The sequence below is a fragment of the Equus przewalskii genome, chromosome 3 (genome assembly GCF_037783145.1).
Source record: "Equus przewalskii isolate Varuska chromosome 3, EquPr2, whole genome shotgun sequence".
Classification (NCBI taxonomy): Eukaryota; Metazoa; Chordata; class Mammalia; order Perissodactyla; family Equidae; genus Equus; species Equus przewalskii.
The window spans coordinates 99,511,438-99,537,558 of NC_091833.1; the positions used below are offsets into that span (position 1 = coordinate 99,511,438).

Consider the following 26,121-nt stretch of genomic DNA (forward strand, 5'->3'; position numbering starts at 1 on the left):
CAGGAGCACCATCTCTAGTGAGACGGTCTGGTTTCAAACTCTGGGTCTCTCACTTACGAGTTGTGGAACTTTAGTAAGCTATTTAATCTATCTGAGCCTCAATTTCTTCATCTACAAAATGGAAGAAATTAATAGTTTCTACCCGATAGGACTTGGTAAGAATAAATGAGACAATGTAGGTAAAGTGCTTAACACAAGGCCAGCTACACAGCATATACTGAAATGTTAGGTATCATTATTTTAATAAATATCAACTAAAAAGATTTATGTCTTAATGTCCCTAATATTAGGGAGTTATGTTTATGTCCAACCCAAATTTCTCCTCCTATAATCTAAGCCCGTTTCTTGTTCTGTGGAGATGGATGAACAGCTCTCCACCATTCTCAGTACAATATCTCTTAATATCATTTAAGATATTCTTAGCATATCTGCTGATTTCATAAAAAATAAATTTGCACTGAAGAAATAAACAACAGGTTTAGATAACTGAAAAATATTTAAACTATATATTGTAACCCAATGAACAATCCAAAAACTGAGACAATGTCAATTACCATTAATAAAGGTCTTCCTATTTCACTCATATTTATCTCAATACTAGTACGGTTGTAGGTCAACTATCATTTGAGCTTTTCTTCTCTCTTGCAATGTTTTGTGAATGTGAGCAAAGGAAAATACAAGCTCTTTTTAAATATATTTCTACTCCCTCTCCATTTTTTTTTATTGCTTCACCAAAACACAATGGTCACTTTTAAAAATTAAAAAAGAAAATTTTATTTACATAAAATTCAGCACAGCACACTTGTCCAAAACATTTTGGACAGCAGTGGGCAGAGCTAGAGAGAAAAAAAGCCAAGATTTTGGCTCTAAGATTCCATCAAATACAAACAAGGAAGCATAATTATTCATATTTTAAGTTATGAAAAATCACTCAACATTACCCTCTTAAAATGAAACTGGCCAGAAAGAATTATTCTCTCCATTGAATCAGGCAAACAAAACCAATCAGAAATGCAGGCACTTGAAAACTGCTCAAAAGGACATTCATTTAATTGGCCATTCATTCTCTTTAAATGAGAGTCAGTTACCAAGTGTGAAACATGCTCTACACCCAGGAAATGTAATCAAGAGCAGAATAAAATTAGTTCATGAAATGAACCTAAGAAATTCATTTTTTTGATATAACTTTATTTGGATGATAGTTTGCCAAACAGAGTTTCACGTCTCACATCTTTCATGCTAAAATTAGAGCATACAGAAATCCATCTTAGCAAATGTTAACTTCATATCCTAGACCCCCTGAAAACGATATTTATAGCACATCCACATAGAACACTGGAGTTGAAGCCATTCTCTGCAGCCTGGGACAGATCTTTCACAGGGAACAGCAAACCAAAGTCAAAGTGCCAAAACTAACAATTCACTGCTACTCTATACCAAACAGGAAGGTTTTCCAGATTTAACTGTGCTCCTTGTGAGAAATGTGAACCAACCACACGCTCCATCATACTGTAAACAAAGGCAGCAGACTGAGTTCATTCTGGCTACCGATGTGCTTCAAACCCAGCTCTCTCAACGCCCACTGCTGACCTTTTACAGAACTGACTCCGTGCAGACCGTAGGGTAGAGTACGGCATCAAAGACACTAAGCTGGGAGATCCCTAACACAACACCTTCCGCTTTTGTTTGCAACACATACACAGAGGTTTACAGACTTGAAAAGAAAAAAGTATCAGTGCATTCTATAGGTTATAAAATAACTTTATCCACATCCCCTACTCCCTACAGGAGATTTCAACCACAAGATCAAGAAAAGTAAATCTACAAAGGCATGGCATTTAAGGCAAAAGATTTAAGGGCCATATAAATCTTTCAAATTAAAAGTACATCAGGTAAGATGAAAAGAGTTCTGGAGAATGGCTGCACAAAGATGTGAAAGTGCTTTAACACTACTGAACTATGCACTTAAACACAGTTAACAGGGTAAATTTTATGCTATGTGTATTTTACCACAATTTTTTTAAAAAGGAAATCAGGGCAGTAGCAATGAACAATAAAAAATGAAATTAAGGAAACAATTTAATTTATAATAGCAACAAAAAGAATAAAAGATTTAGGAATAAATTTACTAAAAGAAGTACAAGACTTGTACACTGAAAACTACAAAATATTTAAAGAAACTAAAAAAGACTTCCATAAATGGAAAGACATATCATGTTCATGGACGGGATGACTTAAATGTTAAGATAGAAATACTCCCCAAATTGACCGACAAATTCAATGCACTCCTTACAAAAATCTCAGCTGGCTTTTTTGTAGAAATTGACAAGCTGATCCTAAAATTTGCATGGAAATGCAAAGAAGCCACAATAGCCAAAACAATCTTGAAAAGGAATAAAGTTGGAAGACTCACACTTCCTAATTTCAAAACTTACTACAAAGCAACAGTAATCAAGATTGCATGGGACTGGCATAATGACAGACAAAGATCAATGAACAGAATTAACAGTTCAAAAATAAACACATACATTTATGGTCATTTGGTTTTCAATAAGGTACTAAGCAAATTCAACGGGAAAATAATTGTTTCAACAAATGATGCTGAGGCAACTGGACAGCCATATGCAAAAGAATAAAGTTGGACCCCTACCTCATACCATATATAAAAATGAACTCAAAATAGATCAGACCTAAATGTAAGAGCTAAAATTAGAAAACTCTTAGAAAACAACAGAAGTGTAAATATTCATGACCTTGGATTAGGCAATAGTTTCTTAGATATGACAGCTAAAACACAAACAACCAAAGAAAAAAGAAAAAAAACTGGACTTCATCAAAAGCAAAAAGACAATCGACAAAATGGGAGAAAACATTCGTAAATCATATATATGATAAGGGTCTGGTATCCAGAATATATAAGAACTCTTTCAATTCAACAATAAAAAGACAAATAACTAATTAAAAATGGGCAAAAGATTGAATAAACCTACCTCAAAAAGATAAACAAATCACCCACAAGCACGTGAAAAGATGCTCAACATCATTAGCCATCAATAAAATGCAAAAGAAAACCACAATGAGATATCACATCAACAAGACAAACAATAACAAGTGTTAGCAAGGATGTGGAGAAATTAGAACTCTCACACATGGCTGGTGGAAATGTAAAATGGTGCAGTCACCCTGGAAAACAGTTTGGCAGCTCCTCAAGAAGTTAAACATAGAGTTACCATATGACCCAATAATTCCACTCCCAAGGTATATACCTGTTTGGGCTGAATTATGTTCCCCCCCCAAATTCATCGGTTGAAACCCTAACCCCAGTATCTCACAATGTGACTGTATTTAAGGATGGGGCCTCTAGGGGCCGGCCCCATGGCCGAGTGGTTAAGTTCGCATGCTCTGCTTCAGCAGCCCGGGGTTTCACTGGTTCCTGAGCATGGACACGGCACTCCTCATCGGGCCATGCTGAGGCGGCATCCCACATAGCACAACCAGAGGCACTCACAACTAGAATGTACAACTATATACAAGGGAGGCTTTGGGGAGAAGCAGAAGAAGAAGGAAAAAAAAAGACTGGAAACAGTTGTTAGCTCAGATGCCAATCTTAAAAAAAAAAAAAATGGGGCCTCTAAAGACGTGACTAAGTTAAAATGAGGTAATTAGGGTGGACCCTAATGGGATATGACCCATGTCTTTATAAGAATAGGAAATTTAAACACACAAAGAGACACCAGGGGTGTACACACAGAGAAAAGACCAGGTGAGGACACAGTGAGAAGGCGGCCATCTACAAGCTAAGGAGAGAGGCCTCAGAAGAAACCAAACCTACTGACAGCTTGAACTTTTGGCCTCCAAAACTGTGAGAAAATAAATTTCTATTGTTCAAGCCACCCAGTCTATGATATTTTGCTATGGCAGCCCTAGCAAACTAATACAATACCCAAGAGATACAAAAACATATGTTCACAGAAAAACTTACACACAAATGTTCACAGCAGTATTATTCATAATAGCCAAAAAGTGGAAGCAACTGAAATATCCATCAACTGATGAATGGATAAACAAAATTTCATATCTACACAATGCAGTATTATTCAGCCATAAAAAGGAATGAAGGGGGCCAGCCCAGTGACTTAGCGGTTAAGTTTGCACATTTCCACTTCGTTGGCCCGGAGTTCACCAGTTTGGAACCGGGGTGCGGACCTATGCACTGTATATCGAGCCATGCTCTGGCAGGCGTCCCACATATAAAATATAGGAAGATGGGCACAGATGTTAGCTCAGGGCCAATCTTCCTCAGCAAAAAGAGGATTGGTGGGATGTTAGCTCAGGGCTAATCTTTCCGAAAAAAAAAGGAATGAAGTACTGATACATGTTACAACATGGATGAACTTTGAAAATATTATGCTAAGTGAAGAAACCAGACACTAAAGGTCTTATATTGTATAATTCTATTTGTAGGAAATATCCAGAATAGGCAAATCCACAGAAACTGAAAAGTAGATTAGTGGTAGCCAAGGGCTAGGGGAGGTTCCGGGAAATGAGGGGAGACTGCTTCTTGGGAGAGTGTTTCTTTCAAAGGTGACAGAAATGTTCTGGAATGAGACAGTGGTGATGGTTGCACAACCTCATGATTAATACTAAAAACCACTGTATTATGTATGTGAAATATATCTCAATTAAAAAATACATATGCCTGAAACATAGCAGAGTGGAAAAAAAGACTATATTTTATGATTCTACTTTTAAAATGTTTATATGCATAAAAAAGCCTAAAAAGCCAAAATCCAGAATGTTTTGGGTGACAAAATTAAAGATCATGTTTTCTTAAAAAGGAAAAAAATAAATAAACCAGGGATCCTCAGAATTTGAACAAGTTCTTTGATATGAAACACTGATTTTTTCTGGCTTCTTTGTGTATAAACCAGTCCACCACAACTAACTTGGAAAAAGCTTCTCTCTAATGAAATCAGAATCATTATATAATTTCTAATGTAACTTCAAAGATGTTGGAAAGACAACACTGTACCATTTCCACTGAAGTAAAAGTGCCAAAGGTAGGAATTTCAGCGCTGCTGACAACTGATATGTGCGGCCTTGAATAATTCCGTTGTAGACATCTGTTTCCATCCCTCCAGCACCTACATGCCCCCCCTTCAAACACCTATTCCCTACAAAGAACCCACCCCATGTGGCTGATCAGGGGCTGGCCAGAGCACGCTCCCTGCCAGGCCACAGCGATGGTTCTGGAACGGACACATGACCCCAGCCAAGCTAAGCAGAGTCCTCCCTGGAGTTTCACTGCTGGGTGCTCAGGACAGACTGCCTCTTTACACTGGGCAGTTAAGCTGAAACCACGTAAGCTGAAAGCTGCCCCCCAGCCAAGTCTCTGTAGAGTGAAGGCCACTATCTGTAGAAGAAAGCCACCACACGGAGACAGAATAAGAGGTGGAGAGAGAAAGACAGAGCCCTAACCACACGGGTGAGGCGCACGGTCCGACTGTACTGAAGCCTGCTACAGCCCAGACTCCAGTGCTGTGAGCCAAGAAATTGTCTTTGACATAAATGGATTTCCAGGCCTCCAGTGATAGATTCCTGACCAATAGGAGTACCTATTCTAAATATATGAATAACCTGGAAACCAGTTATTCTCCTCTGAAAACCTCTGTGGAACAAGTCAGGGGAACAGATAGAGAAAGAGAGAGACAGAAGGATGACAAGAGAGAAACGGGCTACAGAAGAAAGGCTTACATACACTTTCAAAAGCAAAGTTCTTCCCAGAGGATAACTTAATTTTTGGAGTCAGACTGACCAGGTTTGAATCCTGACTTGGCCATTACTAAACTGTAACTTTAGTCAAGTTATTTAACCTCTTTGTATCTCAGTTTTCTCAGCTGGAAAGTGAGGATAAGAGCATCTATTTAGAGGGCTATTGTGAGCACCAACGAGTTAAAACACAGTTTGACAGTGGCAAGCACTCAATAAATACCAGTTATTGCTAATATTCTTATTATAAGAACCCAAAAGTTAAACTTTTACCTTTAAAAGAATATATTTATAATAACTTAACAATAATACTTTAGAAAGGAATGTGATATTCAAAAAGAGAAACTATTTCCATACAATGGAATATTGTACAGTCATAAAAAGAATGAAGCTGTTATATGCTACGACATGGATGAACCTTAAAAGCATTATGCTACATGAAAGAAGCCACACACAAAGGTCACATATTGTATAATTACATTTACATAAAACATCCAGAATATACAAATCCATGGAGACAGAAAGCACATCAGTGGTTGTCAGAGGAAATGAGTACAGGGTTTCTTTTCAGTGTGATGGAAATATTCTAGAATTAGATAGTGGTGATAGTTGCAAAACATAGTGAATATACCCAAAACCACTGAAATACATACATTAAAATGGTAAATTGTAAGTGAATTATATCTCAGTTAAAAAAAAGAAATTGAGTTTATCTTGAAGAAACCTATATCACTTATGGAATTCCATTTTGCTGAGCATCACTCGTGTCAAGCAGATATTAGTAAACATGCTAGTCCTGTTAATAAGGGATGCGTGGTTACAGAAAATGTGGGTTATTTCTAAGAAATGTAGCTGCTTTAGGTCAGACAATCTAAAGTTGACTTGGAAATCTAAAGAAACATAAATTGTAAAAGCTATTTCACTTTAAAAATCTGTCTGCCTTGTTTTTAGAAAGAAAAAGCATACGTAATTTCATAGATTCTCTCCAACAAATATTGGAATATTGCCCAAAGAGACTCTATCAGATTAAATAAAAAGAAACACAATGCCTGATTCCTTCAATACATTCAGGAACAAGTAAAAGATAACTAAGAACATGTGTCTTACAGACTCACTATGAATGCCTGGAATTCAAACGATTACAGAAACTAGGAAGAGTTTTCAAATTTACAGAATCACAGAGAGTGTAGATGGACATATTTGCCATGCTGTGTTATAAATCAAAAGTCTGTATCTTCTAAATTACCAGCAGAGGAGAGACTCAAGGTGTGGTCCTCTGTCTCACCTCTGTTTGTCTCAACACATCAGATGCCGTTTAATTCTCACCCTCTCCCACAAAGCTTATCTGTTTGCTAATCCTCTGCCTTGGAACCTGTCTGTTCCCTAGTTAGCACTCCCTTCATGTTAGGGCTATGTCCAGTGAAAGACAATATATACATCATCTGGTAAATTATATTAAAATAAATTCCCTATCACACGTAAAACATTATGATGAAACAAAATTCTGGAGGAAGGTCAGAATTATCTTTGAAAAATAAGCAATATGAGATGAAATTTTACTCAATAGGAATTTATGTCTAAATTATAAACCAAAGACAACTAGACACATTCAAAGAAAAAATTTAGGAAGCATACCAGCAAAAAGAGAAATTGACTGCCCCCTTTTGAAACAGGGAAGATTACATGTCGAGTTTATGACGACAAAGGTGCCTTATAACCAATTATTATTTCTAAATGTTAATTAAAGGCTTGTAACAGGTAATAAACAATTAAGAAGAGAAAAGCATTAAAAAGAAAAGGAGACAATGAAGGAGAACAAATATTATATTTTGTAAACCTACCGAAAATCAATATCCAACAAAAGGCTTTTAATGTTAGACTTCTTGTCACCTGATGCTTTCAACCTGATCAGCTCATGCAACCTAAAGCAATCAGTGAAAGCAAATTTAATAAGAAATTACAACTGCCATAGACAATAAGCAAGCAAACAAAAAACTCCATCAAGGTTCTCCTGGTATTTCTAATATTTCAATGAAACACTGAAGAGAATTTGGCAGACATAAGCAAGGTCTCCACTTTGCAAATATTTTTAAAAGGGTAGAACTTATCTGAAACAGAGAAGTCTAAAATCATAAACAATTTAGGAATCAAATCAGAAAGAATCTCCTATCATATATCAGAAATCTATACAGATTCCTCTCAAATGTAATATAAATCGCCAACTCCTTAAGAGAGGGACCATACTTTATACTTCCTTTGTATACTCAAAGCTTCATGCTGTACTCTGCACATAGTAAATAACTACGTGATAAATTTTTTTTACAGTTTACATAGTGGTGCTGGGGAGAAGTTTTTAAACAATCATGTAACATACCTTGGTGTTCCAACACACAGTACTCTTCTGAATCCAAGGGTAGAAAGTAGGTCTACCAAGAACTGACAGCTCCTATCAGCAAACAAATACTGGGCATTTGTCTTCTTGTTTTCCAGTGGATACAGGAGTCGACTGGGCCTTTTTAACTGAGTGAGGGAAACATCACCCACTACCTGATGTTCACCATGCTTCTCCCAGTCGTCTGGTAAGAGCAACTGCTGACATCTTTGACAAAACTTCCTCTGAGACAAGGGCAACTCAATAAACTTCAAGTACCTTCAAGGCAGAATAAAACACAAAGGAATATATATTAAGTTTGTTGTTTTAAAGACAATTAACATGCTCTTTTTGGTATCCAAAAAGCATTACGACTTCCTAAAGAATACTGCATAAAGAAGCAAAGGTAAGAAAATCTGTGGAATGTTGGCTGGAATTTATGTCTGGCTGCATACCTACAAAGTGGAAGAGAATCAGCAATTTCATGAGAATTGAGATGCTCCAATTTAGTCACTGAATGAAGATCAATACCCATTTACAATGTGAATATAATATATTACTCAAACAACTTAGGGGTAATGGAGACTACGAACACGTTTAAATTCACTGACAAATCCATGTGTTCTAACTTTCAAGTGTTAAACAGTCTGGCTCAATAAGACGGTCATTTTAAGATGAGAAATTAAAATCATTCTTCAAGTTCTTATGGCATACTTAGCAAGAAAAACTACCTCCTAAAAGAAAAACCATTCCTACAAGGTCCCTCTATTCTCAGCACTACTGATTGGAGGCAGTTCTAAGAAGCTCATGCCCAGCACAGCAAGATAATATTCACAGCCTGGAAATAAAACTGTACTGGATATCCCACTAGATCTCTTTCAAGTCCTCTTTATAGTATCTGACTTCAAACTTGCCACTTTAGGTGGTTTTTTTTCATTTTATAAGAAATTATTAAAGAAAGAAAACAATCATGGTTAGTATGTTTTAAAAACATACCAGCTATGAAATCAGAGTGAAAAAACAAAAGAAAAATAAATAAGATTATCAGGCTCCCAGTGGGTCAGAAATGTCTAACTCCAAGCATGTGAGAGCGCACTAAAGGGTTCTCGTTTCTGGAGATGAGTCATACGATTTCTACTGAACTAAACTCTGGAACTGCACTTTAAAAACTGTGAACTTCACATAGAATCAAAGTGGGTTTTAAAACTTTTTATATCCAAGCACAGCTTCACTTCAGAGCACCCAAGGCAGTGACAGATAGATATTCTGAATGGCCACAGCAAGAAATAAGCTTATCATGCCAGTAATTTAAATGTTTCTATTTCTTTGATAACTGTTCTTTTGACAGCTTTATCTATGACTGTAAAGAAAAAGGAGAGTGATATTTGAAGAAACTTTTATAGTAATTCAAAGTAAGAATGTCAGTAGATAAAAGGGCCCCTAAGACATGAAATGCAAATGGAAAAAACCAGTACACTCTTCAGCAAGAGAAACACTGAATCACTACTATTACCTTTCCTTATTAAATGTTAAGTGTTGAAGACTTCCACATCCAGCCATGATAGAGTAACAGGAACCAGATTTGCCACTCTGGCCCTCAAAGAATTTTTTCAACACACAAAATATATGAAACCACAGTTTCAAGACACTGGACGAGTGGCAGCCCGAATAGTGAAGGATAAGAGAAAGGCACAGATGAGTGAGTGGTACAACTGCCCAGCTTACTGCCTGTGGAGAGCAGGCAGCACAGAGACGGAGATCCCAAACAGAGCTTGATGAGTTGATGAGGTAGAGCTGAGAATTCGTGGAGGCCAGGGCGGCTGGAGTTCACAGGGCAGAGGACTGGAGAATAGAAGTGGAGGACACAGAACTGAAAATGGGACGCTTAGAGAGAGAGAGCTCCATGATGCTATGATTTCCCTCAAGTCTTCAGCAGAGCACTGATCAGCACACATGTGTGAAGATCTACCCACAGCGAGGGAGAGAACCACTGAAAAGGAGCAGGCGGAACAATCGCTGGATACACACACAGGGCACAGAATGGTTGTCTACTGACGAGCCAGAGTGAGAAACCTCCTAGAACACAAGCATCGGTAGCACGCTCTTCTGAGCACTGCCTCAGGAGTGGGGAGCAATTAGCCCCACCCCAAAGGCTGCTCTGGTCCAGCCCAAAAGCCTAAAGATAAGCCTGCAAAAGCAAGAGACAACAGGGGCCAGCCCCATGGCCGAGTGGTTAAGTTTGCGTGCTCCACTGCAGGCGGCCCAGTGTTTCGTAGGTTCGAATCCTGGGTGCGGATGTGGCACCACTCATCGAGCCACACTGAGGTGGCGTCCCACATGCCACAACTAGAAGGACCTACAACTAAAAATACACAACTATGTACTGGGGGTCTTTGGGAGAAAAAAAGGAAAAACAAAATCTTTGGGGGGAAAAAAAAAGCAAGAGACAAGAAACCTTTTCTGTAAAGGATCAGACAGTAAATATTTTGAGCCTGGTAGGCCATCCGGTCTCTCTGCCACACTTTTCTGTCAGCACAAAAGCAACCACAAACCAACTGTACGTGAACAGGCATGGCCAGATTCGGCCTGCAGGCTGTAGTTTGCCAAATCCTGCTCAAGAGCATCAAACTACAGCCAAGTAACTTAACTGTGTCCCAGAACAAAGCTCAAAAATATGTAAAGGAATAAAAAATATCCAGTGTACAACAAGGTAAAACTGACACTGCCAGCACTGAATCAAATATTTCCAGGGATGCAAAGAAACAGGAAAACGTGACCCATGATTAGGAAAAAAGATCAATCAATTCGAGCTGACTCAGAAATGACAGAGATGATACAATCAGTAGACAGAGAGAGTAAAGCCATTTATTGTAACTACATTCCATATGTTTAAGGAAGTAGACAAGAACCTAAGGCTGTTAAGTAAAAACATGGAAAGTACTAAAAACACCCAAATCAAACCTATAAAGATTTCTCTTTTAATTGTCTGAAACAAAAAACATCCTAGATGGGATTAACAGCAGTTCAGATACTACAGAAAAAAAAATGGTGACATGAAGTCATGGCCTCAGAAACTATCCAAAAAGAAACACTGACAGGCCTAAATACATGAAACTGGACGCCCCAAAAGGAGTGGACAGAAAAAATTTTGGAAAAGTAATGGCTGAAATTCTCCAAAATTACATCAAAAGATGCAAGAAGCCTAGAGAACCTCAACCACAAGAAACATGAAGAAAACTACAAGATGCATCATAAAAAAATTATTCAGTATCAGTGAAAAAGAGAAAATCTTAAAAAGAGACCAAAGGGAAAAAAGATATGTACAGAGGAACAAAGATAAGAATGATAGCAGATTTCTCACTGGAAACAATGCAAGAAAGAAGACAGTGGAGCAATACCACGTCTACACAAATTCTTCTAGAACACTGAAGAGGAAGGTACAGTTCCCCATTCATTTGATTAGGCCAGCATTACTCCAATAGCAAAACCAGAAAAAAAATTATAAGAAAACTAAAGACCAATATACCTCATGAACACAAACTCAAAATCATTACAAAATTTTAGCAAATCAAAACCACAATACACACTGGTTACATGATGACCAAGTGTAATTTATCCCAGGAATGCAAGGTTGTGTCAACGTTTGAATTCAATCAACACAATTCACCATATTAACAATCTTAAAAAAGTGATCATCTCATTAAATGCAGGAAAAAGCACTTGACAAAATCAAACATTCATTCATGAAAAAGATTCTCAAAAAACATAGAAGGAATAGATGGGAACTTCTGCAACCTGATAAAGGGCATCTAAGAAAAACCAATAGCTAACACTATACTGATAAAAGACTGAATGTATTCCTCCTAAGTCTGGGACTCAGCAAGGACCTTTACTCCCACCATTTCTATTCAACATTGACTGGGGATTCTAGCCACTTTAATAAGGCAAGAAAAAGAAATAAAAGGCATGGATTAGAAAGGAAACATTAAAACTTCTTTATTTACAGACAACATGATCATGTATGTAGAAAGTCCTAAGGAAATCTTCAAAAAAGCTGCCAGAACTAATAAGTAAGCTAATCAAGATTGCAGGATAAAATATTAATATACAAAATTAATTGTATTGTTAACAACTGGCTGGCTTATACCTCAACACATGATCAATCTTAATATCACAGAGTGAAGAAGACATTATCTATCTTTTAATGTGATACAAAAGGAAATACACCCTACCATTTAAAAAAGAGTCTTGGCCCCAGAACTGAACTTGAGTCTGATGACACCTCTACTTTACAATAAATACAGAGAATAGAATAAATGTTGCACAACATTACGGAATGTGGTCAACCAAATCCAGAATGTGGGAAATTCTATAGGACAAATGGCTCTGCTTTTTCAACAAACAAAAGATTAATAATATGAACCAGGGCTGGCCCCGTGGCCAAGTGGTTAAGTTCACAGGCTCCGCTGCAGGCCGCCCAGTGTTTCATTGGTTCGAATCCTGGGCGCGGACATGGCACTGCTCATCAAACCACGCTGAGGCAGCGTCCCACATGCCACAACTAGAAGGACCCACAACGAAGAATATACAACTATGTACTGGGGGGCTTTGGGGAGAAAAAGGAAAAAATAAATAAATAAATAAAATCTTTAAAAAAAAAAAAACCTTAGAGGCACCCTGTGTAGACAGGCTTATCCTTTCTCACCTTTAAAAAAATAATAATAATAATATGAACCAACTACAATATGTGAGCCCTGTTTGGATCCTGATTTGCAAAAACCAATTATAAAAGAGAATTTATGGGCTAATCAGAGAAATATGAATACTAACTGCATGTTACATAATATCAAAGAAATGTTTATTTTTTTAGGTATTTTAACAGTATTGCAACTATGTTTTTTTTTTTTAAAAAAAAGGCTTTATCTTTTGAGATACATAGAGAAGTATTCATGGATAAAATTATATAATGTCTAGACTGAAGGTCTGGGTAGAGGGAATAAGTGAAATAAAATTCGCCTCATGTTGATAATTGAAGCTGGGTGTGGTGTAGCAGATTCTTCATACTGTCTTCCTTATACGCATAGGTGGAGACAGGAGTGCAGTTCTTTATAAAACCGCACAGAATTATTTGGGTTTTTACCACATAGAGATTTTTTTTTAATTGAGATTTAATTCACACACCACAATCACCCTTTTAAAGTGTACAATTCAGTAGTTTTTAGAATATTCATGAAGTTGTGCAAACATCAACCCCAATCTAATTCCAGAACATTTTCATCACCTCAGAAAGAAACCTGGTACCCATTAGCAGTCACTCCCCATTTCCCCCTACCCCCAGCCTCTAGAAACCACTAATATACTTTCTTTTTTTTAAAGATTGGCACCTGAGCTAACATCTGTTGCCAATCTTCTTTTTTTTTTTTTGCTGCTGCTTCTCCCCAAAGCCCCCGCAGTACATAGCTGTATATTTCAGTTGTAGGTCCTTCTAGTTGTGGCACGTGGGATACCACCTCAGCATAGCTTGATGAGCAGCGTCATGTCCAAGCCCAGGATTCACACCGGTGAAACCCCGGGCCAATGAAGCACAGCACACGAACTTAACTGCTCGGCCACGGGGCCGGCCCAACTAATATACTTTCTATCTCTATATATTTGCCCATTCCAGACATCTCATATAATGGGAATCATACATTAGCCACGTACAAATTTTGATTTAAAAATTTTTGGTTAATAAAAGATTTTAATGTAAAAAATAAAAATTGCTAGAAGATGAATTTCAACCAAATAGGAGATGAGTGAAGAGACTACAGCCAAGGGGCTGTCAGTAAGCACTGAATCCACTTAATTACAGCATAAAAACAGAAACAAATATGGGTATTATGGTTACGGTTATAAATCCAAATTAAGCTGATGGGGAATAGGAAGAGAAAGTGGAATATAGTGTAGGTATACTGATTCTCTCCTGTTTTAGAGTCACAGCCCAAAATAAGTAATTTAAAACTAAAAAAACAAGTAAACGTACTGTAAGCAATATTCAAAGGCATAAAGATTAACCCTAAAAAGAAATAACCAACTAAAATTGGATAGTGATTGTAGACAAGGAAAAAGATAGAAAGAAGAAATATGCTAAGTTCATTTCTCATTTTTAGATGAAGACTAAAAAAAAGGATTAAATATAGTATAAAAAGTTACAAAGTGAACCATTAGAACAGAAACATAGAAGAAACACACATTAGAAAAAGAAAAGCAAAGAAAACACAGACCATATAGTGAAAGAGAACAAAAAGAAGCAGTAAAAACAGAAAGTATAAAATAAGACAGTAAAACTAGGACCCAGCATATCTGTTACATCCACTATGAAAACAGGCTAAAATCGCCCCTTAAAAGAAAGCCTGTCAGACTGGATCACAAAGCAAAATCTAACCACTCTATTTCATAACTTCGAGGATGCATATTTTTTCACATTTTAGCATCTACAACATTGAGATGTGACTTATAAATGCCGTCAGCCAAACAGAGGTCATGACATAGATGTGTGTCCACCCATGGGCAAACTCGGCCCTAGGTCCTCATGCTGTCGTCTCTTCAGTGCAGCACTGGGCGCCACTGGAACCACAGGCAGTCCCACTGCCAGCACCTATGACTCAGTCCTGAAACACAGAGCTCCCGCACGTGCGGTCAGGCACCAAACACAGCAACGGGGCGTACGTTTGATATTAAACAAGTAAACACTCGTGGCTGAAAGAACGACGACAACAATCAAGGACTTTACAGGAAAAAAGAGAAAGAAGATCCCCAAAACGAAGCTGTGTCAGGTTCTGCTACTTAAATACAGTCAAAAGGACTGCCTATCACACACCAAGCGGTGCCAACTCAAGGCAGGAGAAGCCGCAAAATCACCAGGAAGAGATGAAAGAAAATTCAAAGCAAAGAGGGGCGGTTGTCACAACTCACCCACCACATTGGACTATCTTAAGGCACTCAGTTTAATTATTTTTAAAAGAAAGAAAAGAACACTGTTAAATGAACCGTCACTTAAATATCTTTGTGCCTTGGTGAAATTCTTTCAGAAAGCTTTATTGCTAGTTTATTAAGCTTCTCTTGACAAAAGAAAAACTGAGATCTTTCGCATACTTCTCTCTATTCAAAATCACATCATAATCATTCAAGCATACTGTTTTAAATTTAACATTCAGACACAAGGTCTTTTTAAAGGTTTGGGAGGAAGAACACGAGACTATCAAGAGCTGAGGGTTACTCAGAGCTCCCTCCTCATTCATTCTTACTCCACACCCCCGGGGGGAGAAGAAATTCATTCTGCCGCGTGGCTCCGCAGGATTCACAATTGCAGGCTAGTATTTTGAAATGTCATTTTTATTGATCTCCATTTGATGTTCCATTTGCCTTTCCTGGAGCAGACAAATTATGTGCATGCCATTTCCCTAATAGCAGACGTTGGAAATCTGAGTTTAAATGAGCTCTTGAAAAAACAACCAAATGAAATATCAACTAAACAAAACTATTGGGATACACATACATTAATGCTGATTTTAGCATTAAAATATATCTTTCTTAAGACTTCACAGGTCACAATAAGGGTGCCAACATACTACATGATAGAATAACACATTTTAGGGCATAACAGGCAGCTAAACACTACAAGAAAAGTCAAATCTCAGGCATAAAATGTAAATCTGTCAACTGAACACATGAAATTTAAAGCATGGTTCAAAGACTGGGATTAGAAAAAGGACTATCAAATCCTATTCTGCAGAACCTAGAAATCTGTGCAGCACAGCCAGTTCCGTAATAAAAATCAAGTAACAAAAGTCAGTTTATCTTGTTAGCTACCATCTTTCCTTTCTAACAATTTCAAAAACAAATTAGTCAATAAAAAGCTATTATTACTCCACAATAACAGATGAAAGGTTTGCTTTACAGAATAGGTGTAATGTTTAAATGCATTTTAATACTTTTACATATAGTATTATTTAATAAAATAACTTATAAATGAGTTGTATAAAGTTAAATTAGAAAATAAATACAATCTCAAGTAACAGTGCATCAGCCATAGATCCATTTACACACAAGAATGAACTGCTAGTCTTAAGCTGAAGACACACTAACAAAACAATTAATAACACAGACTAGGTAACTTAGTAAGCCTTTGATTTTAAAAAGTCAAAATTTTAGATTTTTAGAGGAACGACTGATTTCAAACTTTTCACTCCTTAGACAGCATATAAGAAATCATAAAGAGCATCAATTACAAAGTGATGCAATGAAATCAATTATACTGTATTTCAAAAAGCTTAAACTTCTACTCATCCTCTAAAACCTGTTCAAACACCATGTCCTTAAACTGTATTGAGCAGCTAAGGCACGAGTCAGCTGTAATGCGTCTGACTTCCCAGAGCACTCGGTCTTGTCTAGGAATACTGTTGACACTTAACATATTCTTCTTCGCACTGTGTAATCTTTAAATATATCTCAACTCCAGTACTACCATTTCAGTTCTTTCTGAGCCCTCAACCAAGAATGAATAAACGATTGGAGGGAGGAACGGTTGGATGGAGGCTTGGGCAACAAAATCCAAGGTTATGGGTCACAGAGGATTTAAGATGTTGAAAATTATTTTTAAGACATGCTCTCAAGAACCAGCACTAGATAACAGATAACTAGATAATTAGATAACACAAGAAATTATGGCCCCCAAGTCTTACTAAATCTCTGCTTTCTTTTTCTCTTTTAAATAATTCTGATTCTGTAAGGTGACACCTCTAAGCAGCCCAAACATATAAGTTTTTGAAAATTCTTTAAGACTTCATATTTTAGCCAGTTCTTTCATATTATAATTAGCATGAAATATGAATTTCAAAAATTCATTATTATCAGGGCCGCCCGGTAGCATAGTGGTTAAGTTCACACCTCGCACTTCAGCAGCCCAGGGTTCACAGGTTAGGATCCTGGGCACGGACCTAGCACTGCTTGTCAAGTCACCCTGTGGCAGCGTCCCACATAAAATAGAGGAAGACTGTCACAGATGGTAGCTTAATGACAATCTTTCTCAAGCAAAAAGAGGGAGACTGGCTACAGATGTTGGCTCAGGGCCAATCTTCCTCACCAAAAAAATATATATTCCTATTATCAAAAAATCATACTCTGGCAGTACAACAACAAGACAGTGGTTTAGCTCCAGACTAAAATTTTATTATGCAAGGAAACAAGATCACCTAGATTTTCTTATAGAGTTTAATTGAATCACCAATATCCTTAAGTAATAACACGAAAAACACATTTATCAGATAAAAGTAAATACAGCAAAGTACAAAACTATGTACATGTTATGACTATAACCTTGTAAAACAAACAAACCTAGGCATAGGAAAAAAGGCCAAAACACATACTACCAAATAACCAAGGTGAGGGGGTTCAAAGGGAAAACCAGGAGTGATGTTCTTCTACTTTCTGAATCTTCAACATTCTATTTTATCTCATTATGATAATTTTATTAGGATATATCTCTATATAATTCTTTATGTTTTATCTCCTTAAATAAAATCATTACACATCACATATTACTATCTTTTATGTTTAAAAATAACATTTTAGAGGGGCTGGCCCCATGGCCTAGTGGTTACGTTTGCCACACTCCACTTCGGCGGCCCGGGTTCAGTTCCTCAGCATGGAGCTACACCACTCGTTGGCGGCCGTGCTGTGGCAGCAACCCTCATACAAAACAGAGGAAGACTGGCACAGATGACGATCTTCCTCAAGCAAAAATAAATACATAAATAAAAATAACATTTTAGAATCAGAGAAGCATAAGTTTGAGTCACAGCTAAGTCATTCTAGTAGTAAGAACTCGATGAAGTTACTCAACTTCTCCACACCTCAATTTTCTCACCTAAGTAAACTACTCGGAAGGACTGAACAGTACCTCACATGAAATGTCTAGTACAGTGCCTAGCTCACAGTAGCACTCAATTTACATTAATTCCCTTTTCAACATTTTTTGTTGTTGACTGAATTCCCATACAGTAAGTAGACAACACTGATTAAGTACTTCGATTAAGGGGCAATCAAGTTATTAAGAAAAGTCTCCTCCATCAAAGGACCTTAAAATCTACCAAGAAACTCAAGAAAGACATCGAATAGAGCCCACTACTCCTTCCCACTTAGCCTGAATAAGACCTCAGAACCCTTCCGAACACAGCAGCCCAGGCAGCCAGAAGGAATTGCCTCGAGAGTGAAAACCTTTTTGTCATCTGCAACGCGGAGCAGGGGCTTTTTAAAAAGCTTCTCCCAGAACATAGAGCACAACATCAAGACACAGGAGGGGAATGAATTCTTTACACAGGTTTGCCAAAGAATTAAATCTATCACTCAATTTCCATTCACCCAATAAAACATTTACAATGCAGCTTTTAAAGAATGTTTTGGTTCTTTTAGTATTTCAAACTAGAAATATTACAGTAAATCTTCATGACATTGGATTTGGCAATGGATTCTTAGCTATGTCACCAAAAGCACAAGCAACAAAAGAAAGAATTGATAAGCTGAGCTTCATCAAAATTAAGAACTCTTGTGCATCAAAGGACATCATCAAGAAAGTGAAAAGACAATCTGTCATAATTGGAGAAAATATCTGCAAGTCATATATCTGATAACGATGCAATAACAAGAACGTATAAAGACTTCCTGAGACTCAACAACAAAAAGACACACAACACTCTATTAAAAATGGACAAAGGAACTGAACAGACATTTCTCCAAAGAAGATGTACAAGTGGTCAATAAGTACATGAAAAGATGATCTACGTTACCAGTAATAAGAGAAATAAAAATGAACACCACATGTGAAGTGACATACCAATTCACAACTACTAGGATGGCCATAATCAAAAAACAGAAAACAGGGGCTGTCCCAGTGGCGCAGCAGTTAAGTTCGCACGTTCTGCTTCAGTGTCCCCAGGTTCACCAGTTTGGACCCTAGGTGTAAACCTACACACTGCCTGGCAAGCCATGCCGTGGCAGGCATCCCACATATAAAGCAGAGTAAAATGGGCACGGACGTTAGCTCAGGGCCAGTCTTCCTCAGCAAAAAGAGGAGAATTAGTGGCAGATGTTAGCTCAGGGCTGATCTTCCTCAAAAAAAACCCCCAGAAAACAACAAGTGTTGTCAAGGATATAGAGAAATTGAAAGCCTCATACATTGCTGATGGGAATGCAAAACGGTGTTGTCACTGTGAAAAACAATTTGGTGGTTCCTCAAGAAACCAAACACGGAATTACCACGATTCAATAATTCCACACTTTTAGGTATATACCCAAAATAACTGAAAACAGGAACTCAAAGAAATATTTGTATGCCAATGTTCACTGTAGCGTTATTCACAACAGCCAAAAAGTGGAAACAACCCAACTGTCCACTGATGGATGAAAGGATAAACAAAACATAGTAAATACATACAATGGAATATTATTGAGCCACAAAAGTATGAAGTTAAGATACATGCTACAACATGCATAAGCCTTGAAAACATTATGCTGCATGAAATAAGCCAGACACGAAAGGACAAATATTGTATGATTCCACTTATATGATGTACTTAGAAGAGTTAAATTCACAGAGACAAAAAGTATGGCAGAGGTTACCAGGGTTTGGGAAGAGGTGGAATGGGGAATTATTGCTTAATGGTCATAGATTTTCTGTTTGGGGTGATGAAAAAGTTTTGGAAATACACAGTCACGATGATTGCACAACACTGTGAATGTAATGAACGCCACTGAACTGTACAGTTAAAAATCACTAAAATGGCAAATTTTGTTATACATCTTTTACCACAATAAAACTTTTAAAGTAAATTAAATTTAAAGGCACAGGAAAAAATACAACAAAAAATAATAAATAAAAACGCCACCGCATCAGTACCTTTCCACACACTGCATTCGGGAGAGAGGAGGCTGACATCTTCGGTTGTAAGCTTCTCGGGCAGCAAGTCTCGCTCCTGACAACTGAAAGAGAATAAAAAACCCACTTAATAAACCATCAAACTTGCTACCACCTTAGAAAAACTGGTTTCACATTCTGACATCAAAAAGCCAGAAATTCAAGCAGCTCAATGTTGTAAACAAGCATTCATTTCAGGGGAAAACAAAACAAAACACACTGAACTGCGAAAATTCTAGAGCAGTTTGAAGCAATGCCCAACATATTAAACCACTGAGAGATCACCTGACAAGTGGTGATCTTAACGGGTCTGCAGAAGAGTGGTGTACAAGGCTGTTTTCCAACACACCTAACAAAGCCGGCAATTTTCTAGTCAAAACTTTCAGAAACTTCAATTGGGGCTGAGTCCAAATGGATACCAAGCTCATAACTCTAAGTGCCTTCACTGGTCATCCAGTGGCTGTATAAAGGATGTTCAAAGCAAATGTTCAAGAAGAGTGTTCTTCTAAAACACTTCCTGGAATGATCTAGACTAGACTCCCTGGGAGAAATCTGTATTTGCAAACGATGGATTAGCCACCACAGTAGTTTAAGACATTGGTAAACAGGGCAAGTTCAGAGTAAGTATAAACTCCGGTCTCTCAAACCAAAAAACATGTTATCTTCACCTCTCTTAACAGACTCGACTTATCTAATGCTCATACTACAGAGTTTTTATTGGTTTAGAACTTCTCAATAAAATGTCACAAACATCAAAAAGGAAAAAACATATATCCAAAAAGTTCATATACCTTTTCATCTTCCCATTGAAAAAAATTACAGTCTTTTCTATCTCTACAGGCTGAGCAGGCATAAAACCTCCGCGTTCCTTCTCTCCCTTGGCTCACCTTTACAAACAGAAGAGTGGGTCCTAGTTCCAGAGGAGGAAAAAACATGTCAAACGATAGTCATCTACATCAAGTTCCTAGTTTTCACCGCCCTTAAATAAAACTTGTTTTAGTCTTATGCACAATTTGTCAAAATTAAATCCACTACTTTGTTCAAAAAACATTTTTCCTTTTCTCTCAGTCACAACATTCAGAGATATATCTATTTTTTTATATAAATATATTCTTATATTTCTTATATTTAAGAAATAATTTTTGAGAACTGGTCTCTGCTATTGTCAGTGTAACTGCTGTCTACAGAGTGAAGGACCTGGGTCCTGAGACTAAAACAAGGAGGGGTCCAGAGAACCGAGCACTTTGCCATCTCCCGCTCAGCTATCCTTTCAGAGAAAATCGGAGCTTTTAGAGTCGCACACACCCTCTCTCTGCAAGTTAGAGAAAAACCTGGTCTGGTTTCTAAGCAAGAATTCATTCTATCATTCTCCCTAAGTGTTTTTTATTGAAAAGATAGCAAATCAACAAATGAAATCCCCAAGTACTGGGCAATGGGAATTAATCACATGAAGTCCCTTACCCAGCCTCTTCCTTAAAAAAGAAATGTTAACAGCCTTGGAGCCAAAGCCACAACAGTGAGGACTCTCTACAACGGTTTCTCAATAAGTTGAAAAACACGACGCCCCGAGAAAGGGGCGTTTTCTAGGCATCACGCACCGTGGGGGAGAGGCAGATAAACACCGGGAGCTCTGAAAGCCCACGGCACCTTCACGCCCCCGGAGCCCCACAGCCAGGCTGAGCCCAGACACGAACCCACCGTGAGGGCAAAGCGGAGCAGGAGTGGCAGGATCGGAGGAAAGCACCACCTCCGCTCCCGAGCTCTCCGAGCGACCCCCGTTCCCCTCTGTCTCCACGGCTCCAAGCCCGTCCCTGGGGGCTGCCATCTTCCCGCCGCCGTCCCGAAAGCCTCAGTCCGAACCAAGGAAACTGAGAAAGAGTGTCGCCGAGACCCACAACGGACTCACAGCGCCACCATGCGCCTAGGAGGAGCTGCAGCTGCTGGGCGCAGGCCACGCCCCCAAACGCTTTCCCGCCAGCCCTGGGCTGGCCCTAAATGGCCCCCGGTGCAGCGGGTGGGGCGACTCGCAGGCAGTTTGTTGGACCTGTGCAAGAACCTCACCTGTTTTCTGCTGCACCCTCAGCAACTGTAAGTACCCTCGTTTGGTAAGAAAACAGCCAGGAGATGAGATGACTCTTTAGAGCAAAGATTTGGTGGGGTTCGAAGTCCAAAAGGTGGTGTCACTACCAACAGCAGCTAGAAATAGTTTCAGCAGCAGATGGTTGGTGGAACCATCCTCTTTTTTCAAAGTCACTCTCACGCTGTCATGTATCACTTTTTGGTTTTTTTGGACGACGTTTATAGTTGCATACAGTAGTTGCATGGCCACTGACTCTTTTTTTTTTTTTTTTTGGTGAGAAAGATTGGCCCTGAGCTAACAGCTTGAGGGAGATTGTCCCTGAGCTAATATCCATGCCAATCTTCCCCTATTTTGTATATGAGATGCTGGCCACAACATGGCTTGATGAGCAGTGTGTAGGTGTGCACCCGGGTCCAAAGTCACGAACCCTGGGCCACTGAAGCAGAACATGAAAACTTAACCACTATGCCACCAGGCTGGCCCCTCCACTGACATTTATACGTGGAAAGAAATGAAACCGGACCTATTCGCATATGACATGATTGTCTACATAGAAAATCCCAAGGAACCTACAAAAATAACTCAAGTTTAAACCGAATTCAGCAAGGTTGCAGGACATCAGATAAACATACAAAACTCCATTGTACTTCTGTATACTAACAATGAACACCTGAACGCCCAAATTAAAAACAGACTACCACTTACAACCACTCAAATCAATGAAACACTTAGCTGTAGATCTAACAAAACATGTAACAGACTTGTATGCTGAAAACTACAAAATGCTGATGAAAAAAGATCTAAATAAATGTAGAGACATACCATGTTCATGGATGGGAAAACTCAACATGGTAAAGATGTCAGTTCTCCCCAGGTTTAGCTCAGATGCAGGTTTAGCACAATTTCTATCAAAATCCCTGCAGGATGGGGCCGGCCCCGTGGCCGAGTGGTTAAGTTCGTGTGCTCTGCTTCAGTGGCCCAGGGTTTCGCTGGTTCGGATCCTGAGCACAGACATGGCACTGCTCATCAGGCCGTGCTGAGGCAGCATCCCACATGCCACAACTAGAAGGACCCACAGCTAAAATATACAACTATGTACTGGGGGGATGTGGGGAGAAAAAGCAGAAAAAAAAAAAGAAGATTGGCAACAGTTGTTAGCTCAGGTGCCAATCTTTAAAAAAGAGAAATCCCTGCCAGATTTTTGTAGATATAGACAATATTATTCTGAAATTTATATAGAAAGGCAAGGGACCTAGAATAGCTAAAACAATTTTTAAAAATAATAATAAAGTGGAAGAAATCAATCTATCCAATTTCAAGACATTGTATTGCTGCAGTAAACACATACACACTCACACGGTTGTAGATGAAATAGTCAAATGCCTCCTTATAGAGAATTGATGGCACACAAACATATTTAACATCACACATTTAATACTATGGCATATTAATTTAGAAATATTGCTCTACTCGACACACATCCATGCAATGGTTTCACTCACATCCTTTGACTGTAAGAGTTCCCTTTTTCATGTTGTCCAGCACAAGTTTCCAGAACACATTATCTGCACTTCTGCATCTTTTGGGTAGGAAAGTTTCTGGATCCATATTTGATGATATTTTTGGAAATTTTGTGTCAAGACCTAACTACCCATTCTCATTAACATTAACAGTTCTATTGTTTTAAAAAAAATCTCTTATAGGCAAAGATTTGTGATCTTTAAAAGACTTGTTTACAAAATTTGCAATTGAATTAATGAAATCACACCACCAGAAATAGTTAGTGAGTTTGTATTTTCTTCTTCTCTCTTAAATAATTCTGATTCCGGGATGTGACCTCCGTAAGCAGCCCACTAGTAGGGATTTTCAGCCTTTGCAAGTGAGCTTCCTCAAACAGTGAAAGTCCAGCAAAGGTTGATCCCAATAAGGTAAATGAGAGAACACCCCCTAGTGTGAGAGACTTTGAAGGTTTCAAAAAGGAGGCAGTTCTTCTTTTCTGGGGGATAATTTTGGGGAGAAAAAAAAATCTCACCTCATATTCAGACATATATATTAAATACTCTAGGTTGAATATTTGCTGAAGTGGTCATGAACATGAGCAATAAGTTATGGATGTTTCATTTTACTGTCTAACAATGTTTTTAGTTTGTGCAAGTAAATCCGTGAGCAGAGAAAAGCTGACAGACATAGCAAGATTCTCAAAGGAAACCAGTGGCAGAGCTGAAAATAGGCCCTGAAGCCTGAGCACTGAGACAGACCCCTGTGAACACCCCGTCTCACAGAGGATGACGCTAATGCTGCTAGACACGCTTGAATCCAGCGACTCCCCCACCAGAGGATGTGGACAGACTGGGGAGCTTCCTGTAGGGACCAGGATGTCTCGCTCCTTGACTTTGTTCATCGAGTAAAAGCCCTCCAAGGCCCAAATCTCCTGCAGAGAAAGTGGTTGAAGCCGGAGGAGCAGTTTGTAGCAGACGCCTGACCCACTTCTCTGTCTCCTGTAAGAGCACCCCAGTTTTCTCCGGGAAGCCAACTCTCACCAAATTGAGCCCATGTCATCTGAGAGATACGAAGAACCACGGGGACTGGCTTGGTTTGGGCAGGTGACTTGGGGCGTCTGCTGAAATGAATGAGAAAGACAGCTGTAATAATAATAATATGCCTTGATCTTGTCATCTCAGTGGCATCCATAGTGTTGATTTGTCGTGTGCCTGAGGGGTTCGGCTCTCCAGTCTTGCCTCGGATATGTGATGCATCTGGTGGTTGGCTGGTCCAGGTTCACCTTGGCTGGGATAACAGCTCTGCTCTGTGTGTCTCTCATCCTCCTTGCAATGTGCTGAATGTTCCTGTCCACCCAAAATTCATAGGTTGAAATCCTAACCCCCAAAGGTGATGGTGTTAGTAAGTGGGGCCTTTGGGAGGGGATTAGGTCATGAGGGTAGACCCATCATGAATGAGATTAGTGCCCTTATAAGGGGCCCCAGAGAGCACCCTAGCCCGTTCTGCCATGTGAGGATGCAAGAAGTCTGTGACTCAAAGGGGAGCCTTCATCCGATCTTGCTGGCACCCTGATCCTGGACTGCAGCCTCCAGGACTGTGAGCAATAAACTTTTCTGTTGTTTTAAGCTACCCCGTCTGTGGTATTTTGTTACAGCAGCCCTAATGGACAAGACACTTCTCTTGGAACCAGGGGGCCGGTCTGGGCACATCTTTCTTATGGAGGGGTGGGAGCACAAGAGAGCCAGGAGAAACAGACGAATTCTGGAGGCCTAGGCTTGGAGCTGCCACTGTCACTTCTACCTCATTCTTTTGGCTCAAGAAAATCACGTGGCCAAGCATTGCAGAGCTACATGGCAAAGGACATGGGTCAGAGAGGGGTGAAAAACTGGGACCAATGACACACTCTATTACAGAAGCACTCTTCACTGGGGCAACCAAGTGGCTGGTGGCAGTGTGTCCCCCAACTTGAGGAGCACATGCCTTAGCATGAAGCCAATAAGAGGAAAGCAGAACTAGAAGATAGGAATGTATGATGAGTCCATGTGTGCACCTAGATCCAGATGTGCCTGAAGCTCTCAGTTACGTGAATCACAAATTCCTTTGTCTCCTAAGCCACTTTGAGATGGGTTTGGTTCTATCAATCACAACCAAGAATGTCGATTAACCCTCTGTGGCTGCAGCCATAACAATTGGATGGGTGTATCTGTCCATTTAAATGCCTTGAAGCTCTGTTCCAGTCAAGACCAGCTAATGCTGCTCTGCATTCTCCCTACCACAATCGCTGTCAATATTCCTGCTATCCCCGCCTCCATCCCATCTGTCCCTTCTGGCCCTGGCAGTGGAACCCAGTCTCCCCAGATGCCTTTTGCCTCAAAGTGAGCACCTCCTTCTCTTTAAGGGGAAAACTGTCAGGGGAGATGACCAGTAACAATAGACCCCTACGAAGAC

At 39.0% G+C, this 26,121-nt stretch overlaps 1 protein-coding gene and 1 long non-coding RNA gene across 3 annotated transcripts in view; one reads left to right on the plus strand and one right to left on the minus strand.

Annotated features, from left to right (window-relative positions):
- Nucleotides 1–21,954, minus strand: part of ZCCHC4 (zinc finger CCHC-type containing 4) — a 43,083-nt gene extending 21,129 nt beyond the window's left edge. Inside the window, exons 1-5 of one of the 2 annotated variants that reach the window (XM_008513783.2) lie at nt 21,792–21,954; nt 20,885–21,003; nt 20,076–20,158; nt 8,144–8,419; nt 7,611–7,691 (exon numbers count right to left, since the gene is read on the minus strand). In XM_008513783.2, the coding sequence (XP_008512005.2) occupies nt 7,611–7,691; nt 8,144–8,419; nt 20,076–20,158; nt 20,885–21,003; nt 21,792–21,918 (686 nt within the window). In that variant the 5' untranslated portion in view covers nt 21,919–21,954. The remainder of the gene's footprint in view (nt 1–7,610; nt 7,692–8,143; nt 8,420–20,075; nt 20,159–20,884; nt 21,004–21,791) is intronic. The other variant, XM_008513784.2, reaches the window with a different exon arrangement.
- Nucleotides 21,955–22,016: 62 nt separating this feature from the next.
- LOC103546881 (uncharacterized) lies at nt 22,017–25,302 on the plus strand. The gene is made up of 2 exons (XR_543792.2): nt 22,017–22,181; nt 24,319–25,302. It is a non-coding gene; the product is annotated as an uncharacterized lncRNA (long non-coding RNA).
- The last annotated feature ends 819 nt before the right edge of the window (nt 25,303–26,121 follow it).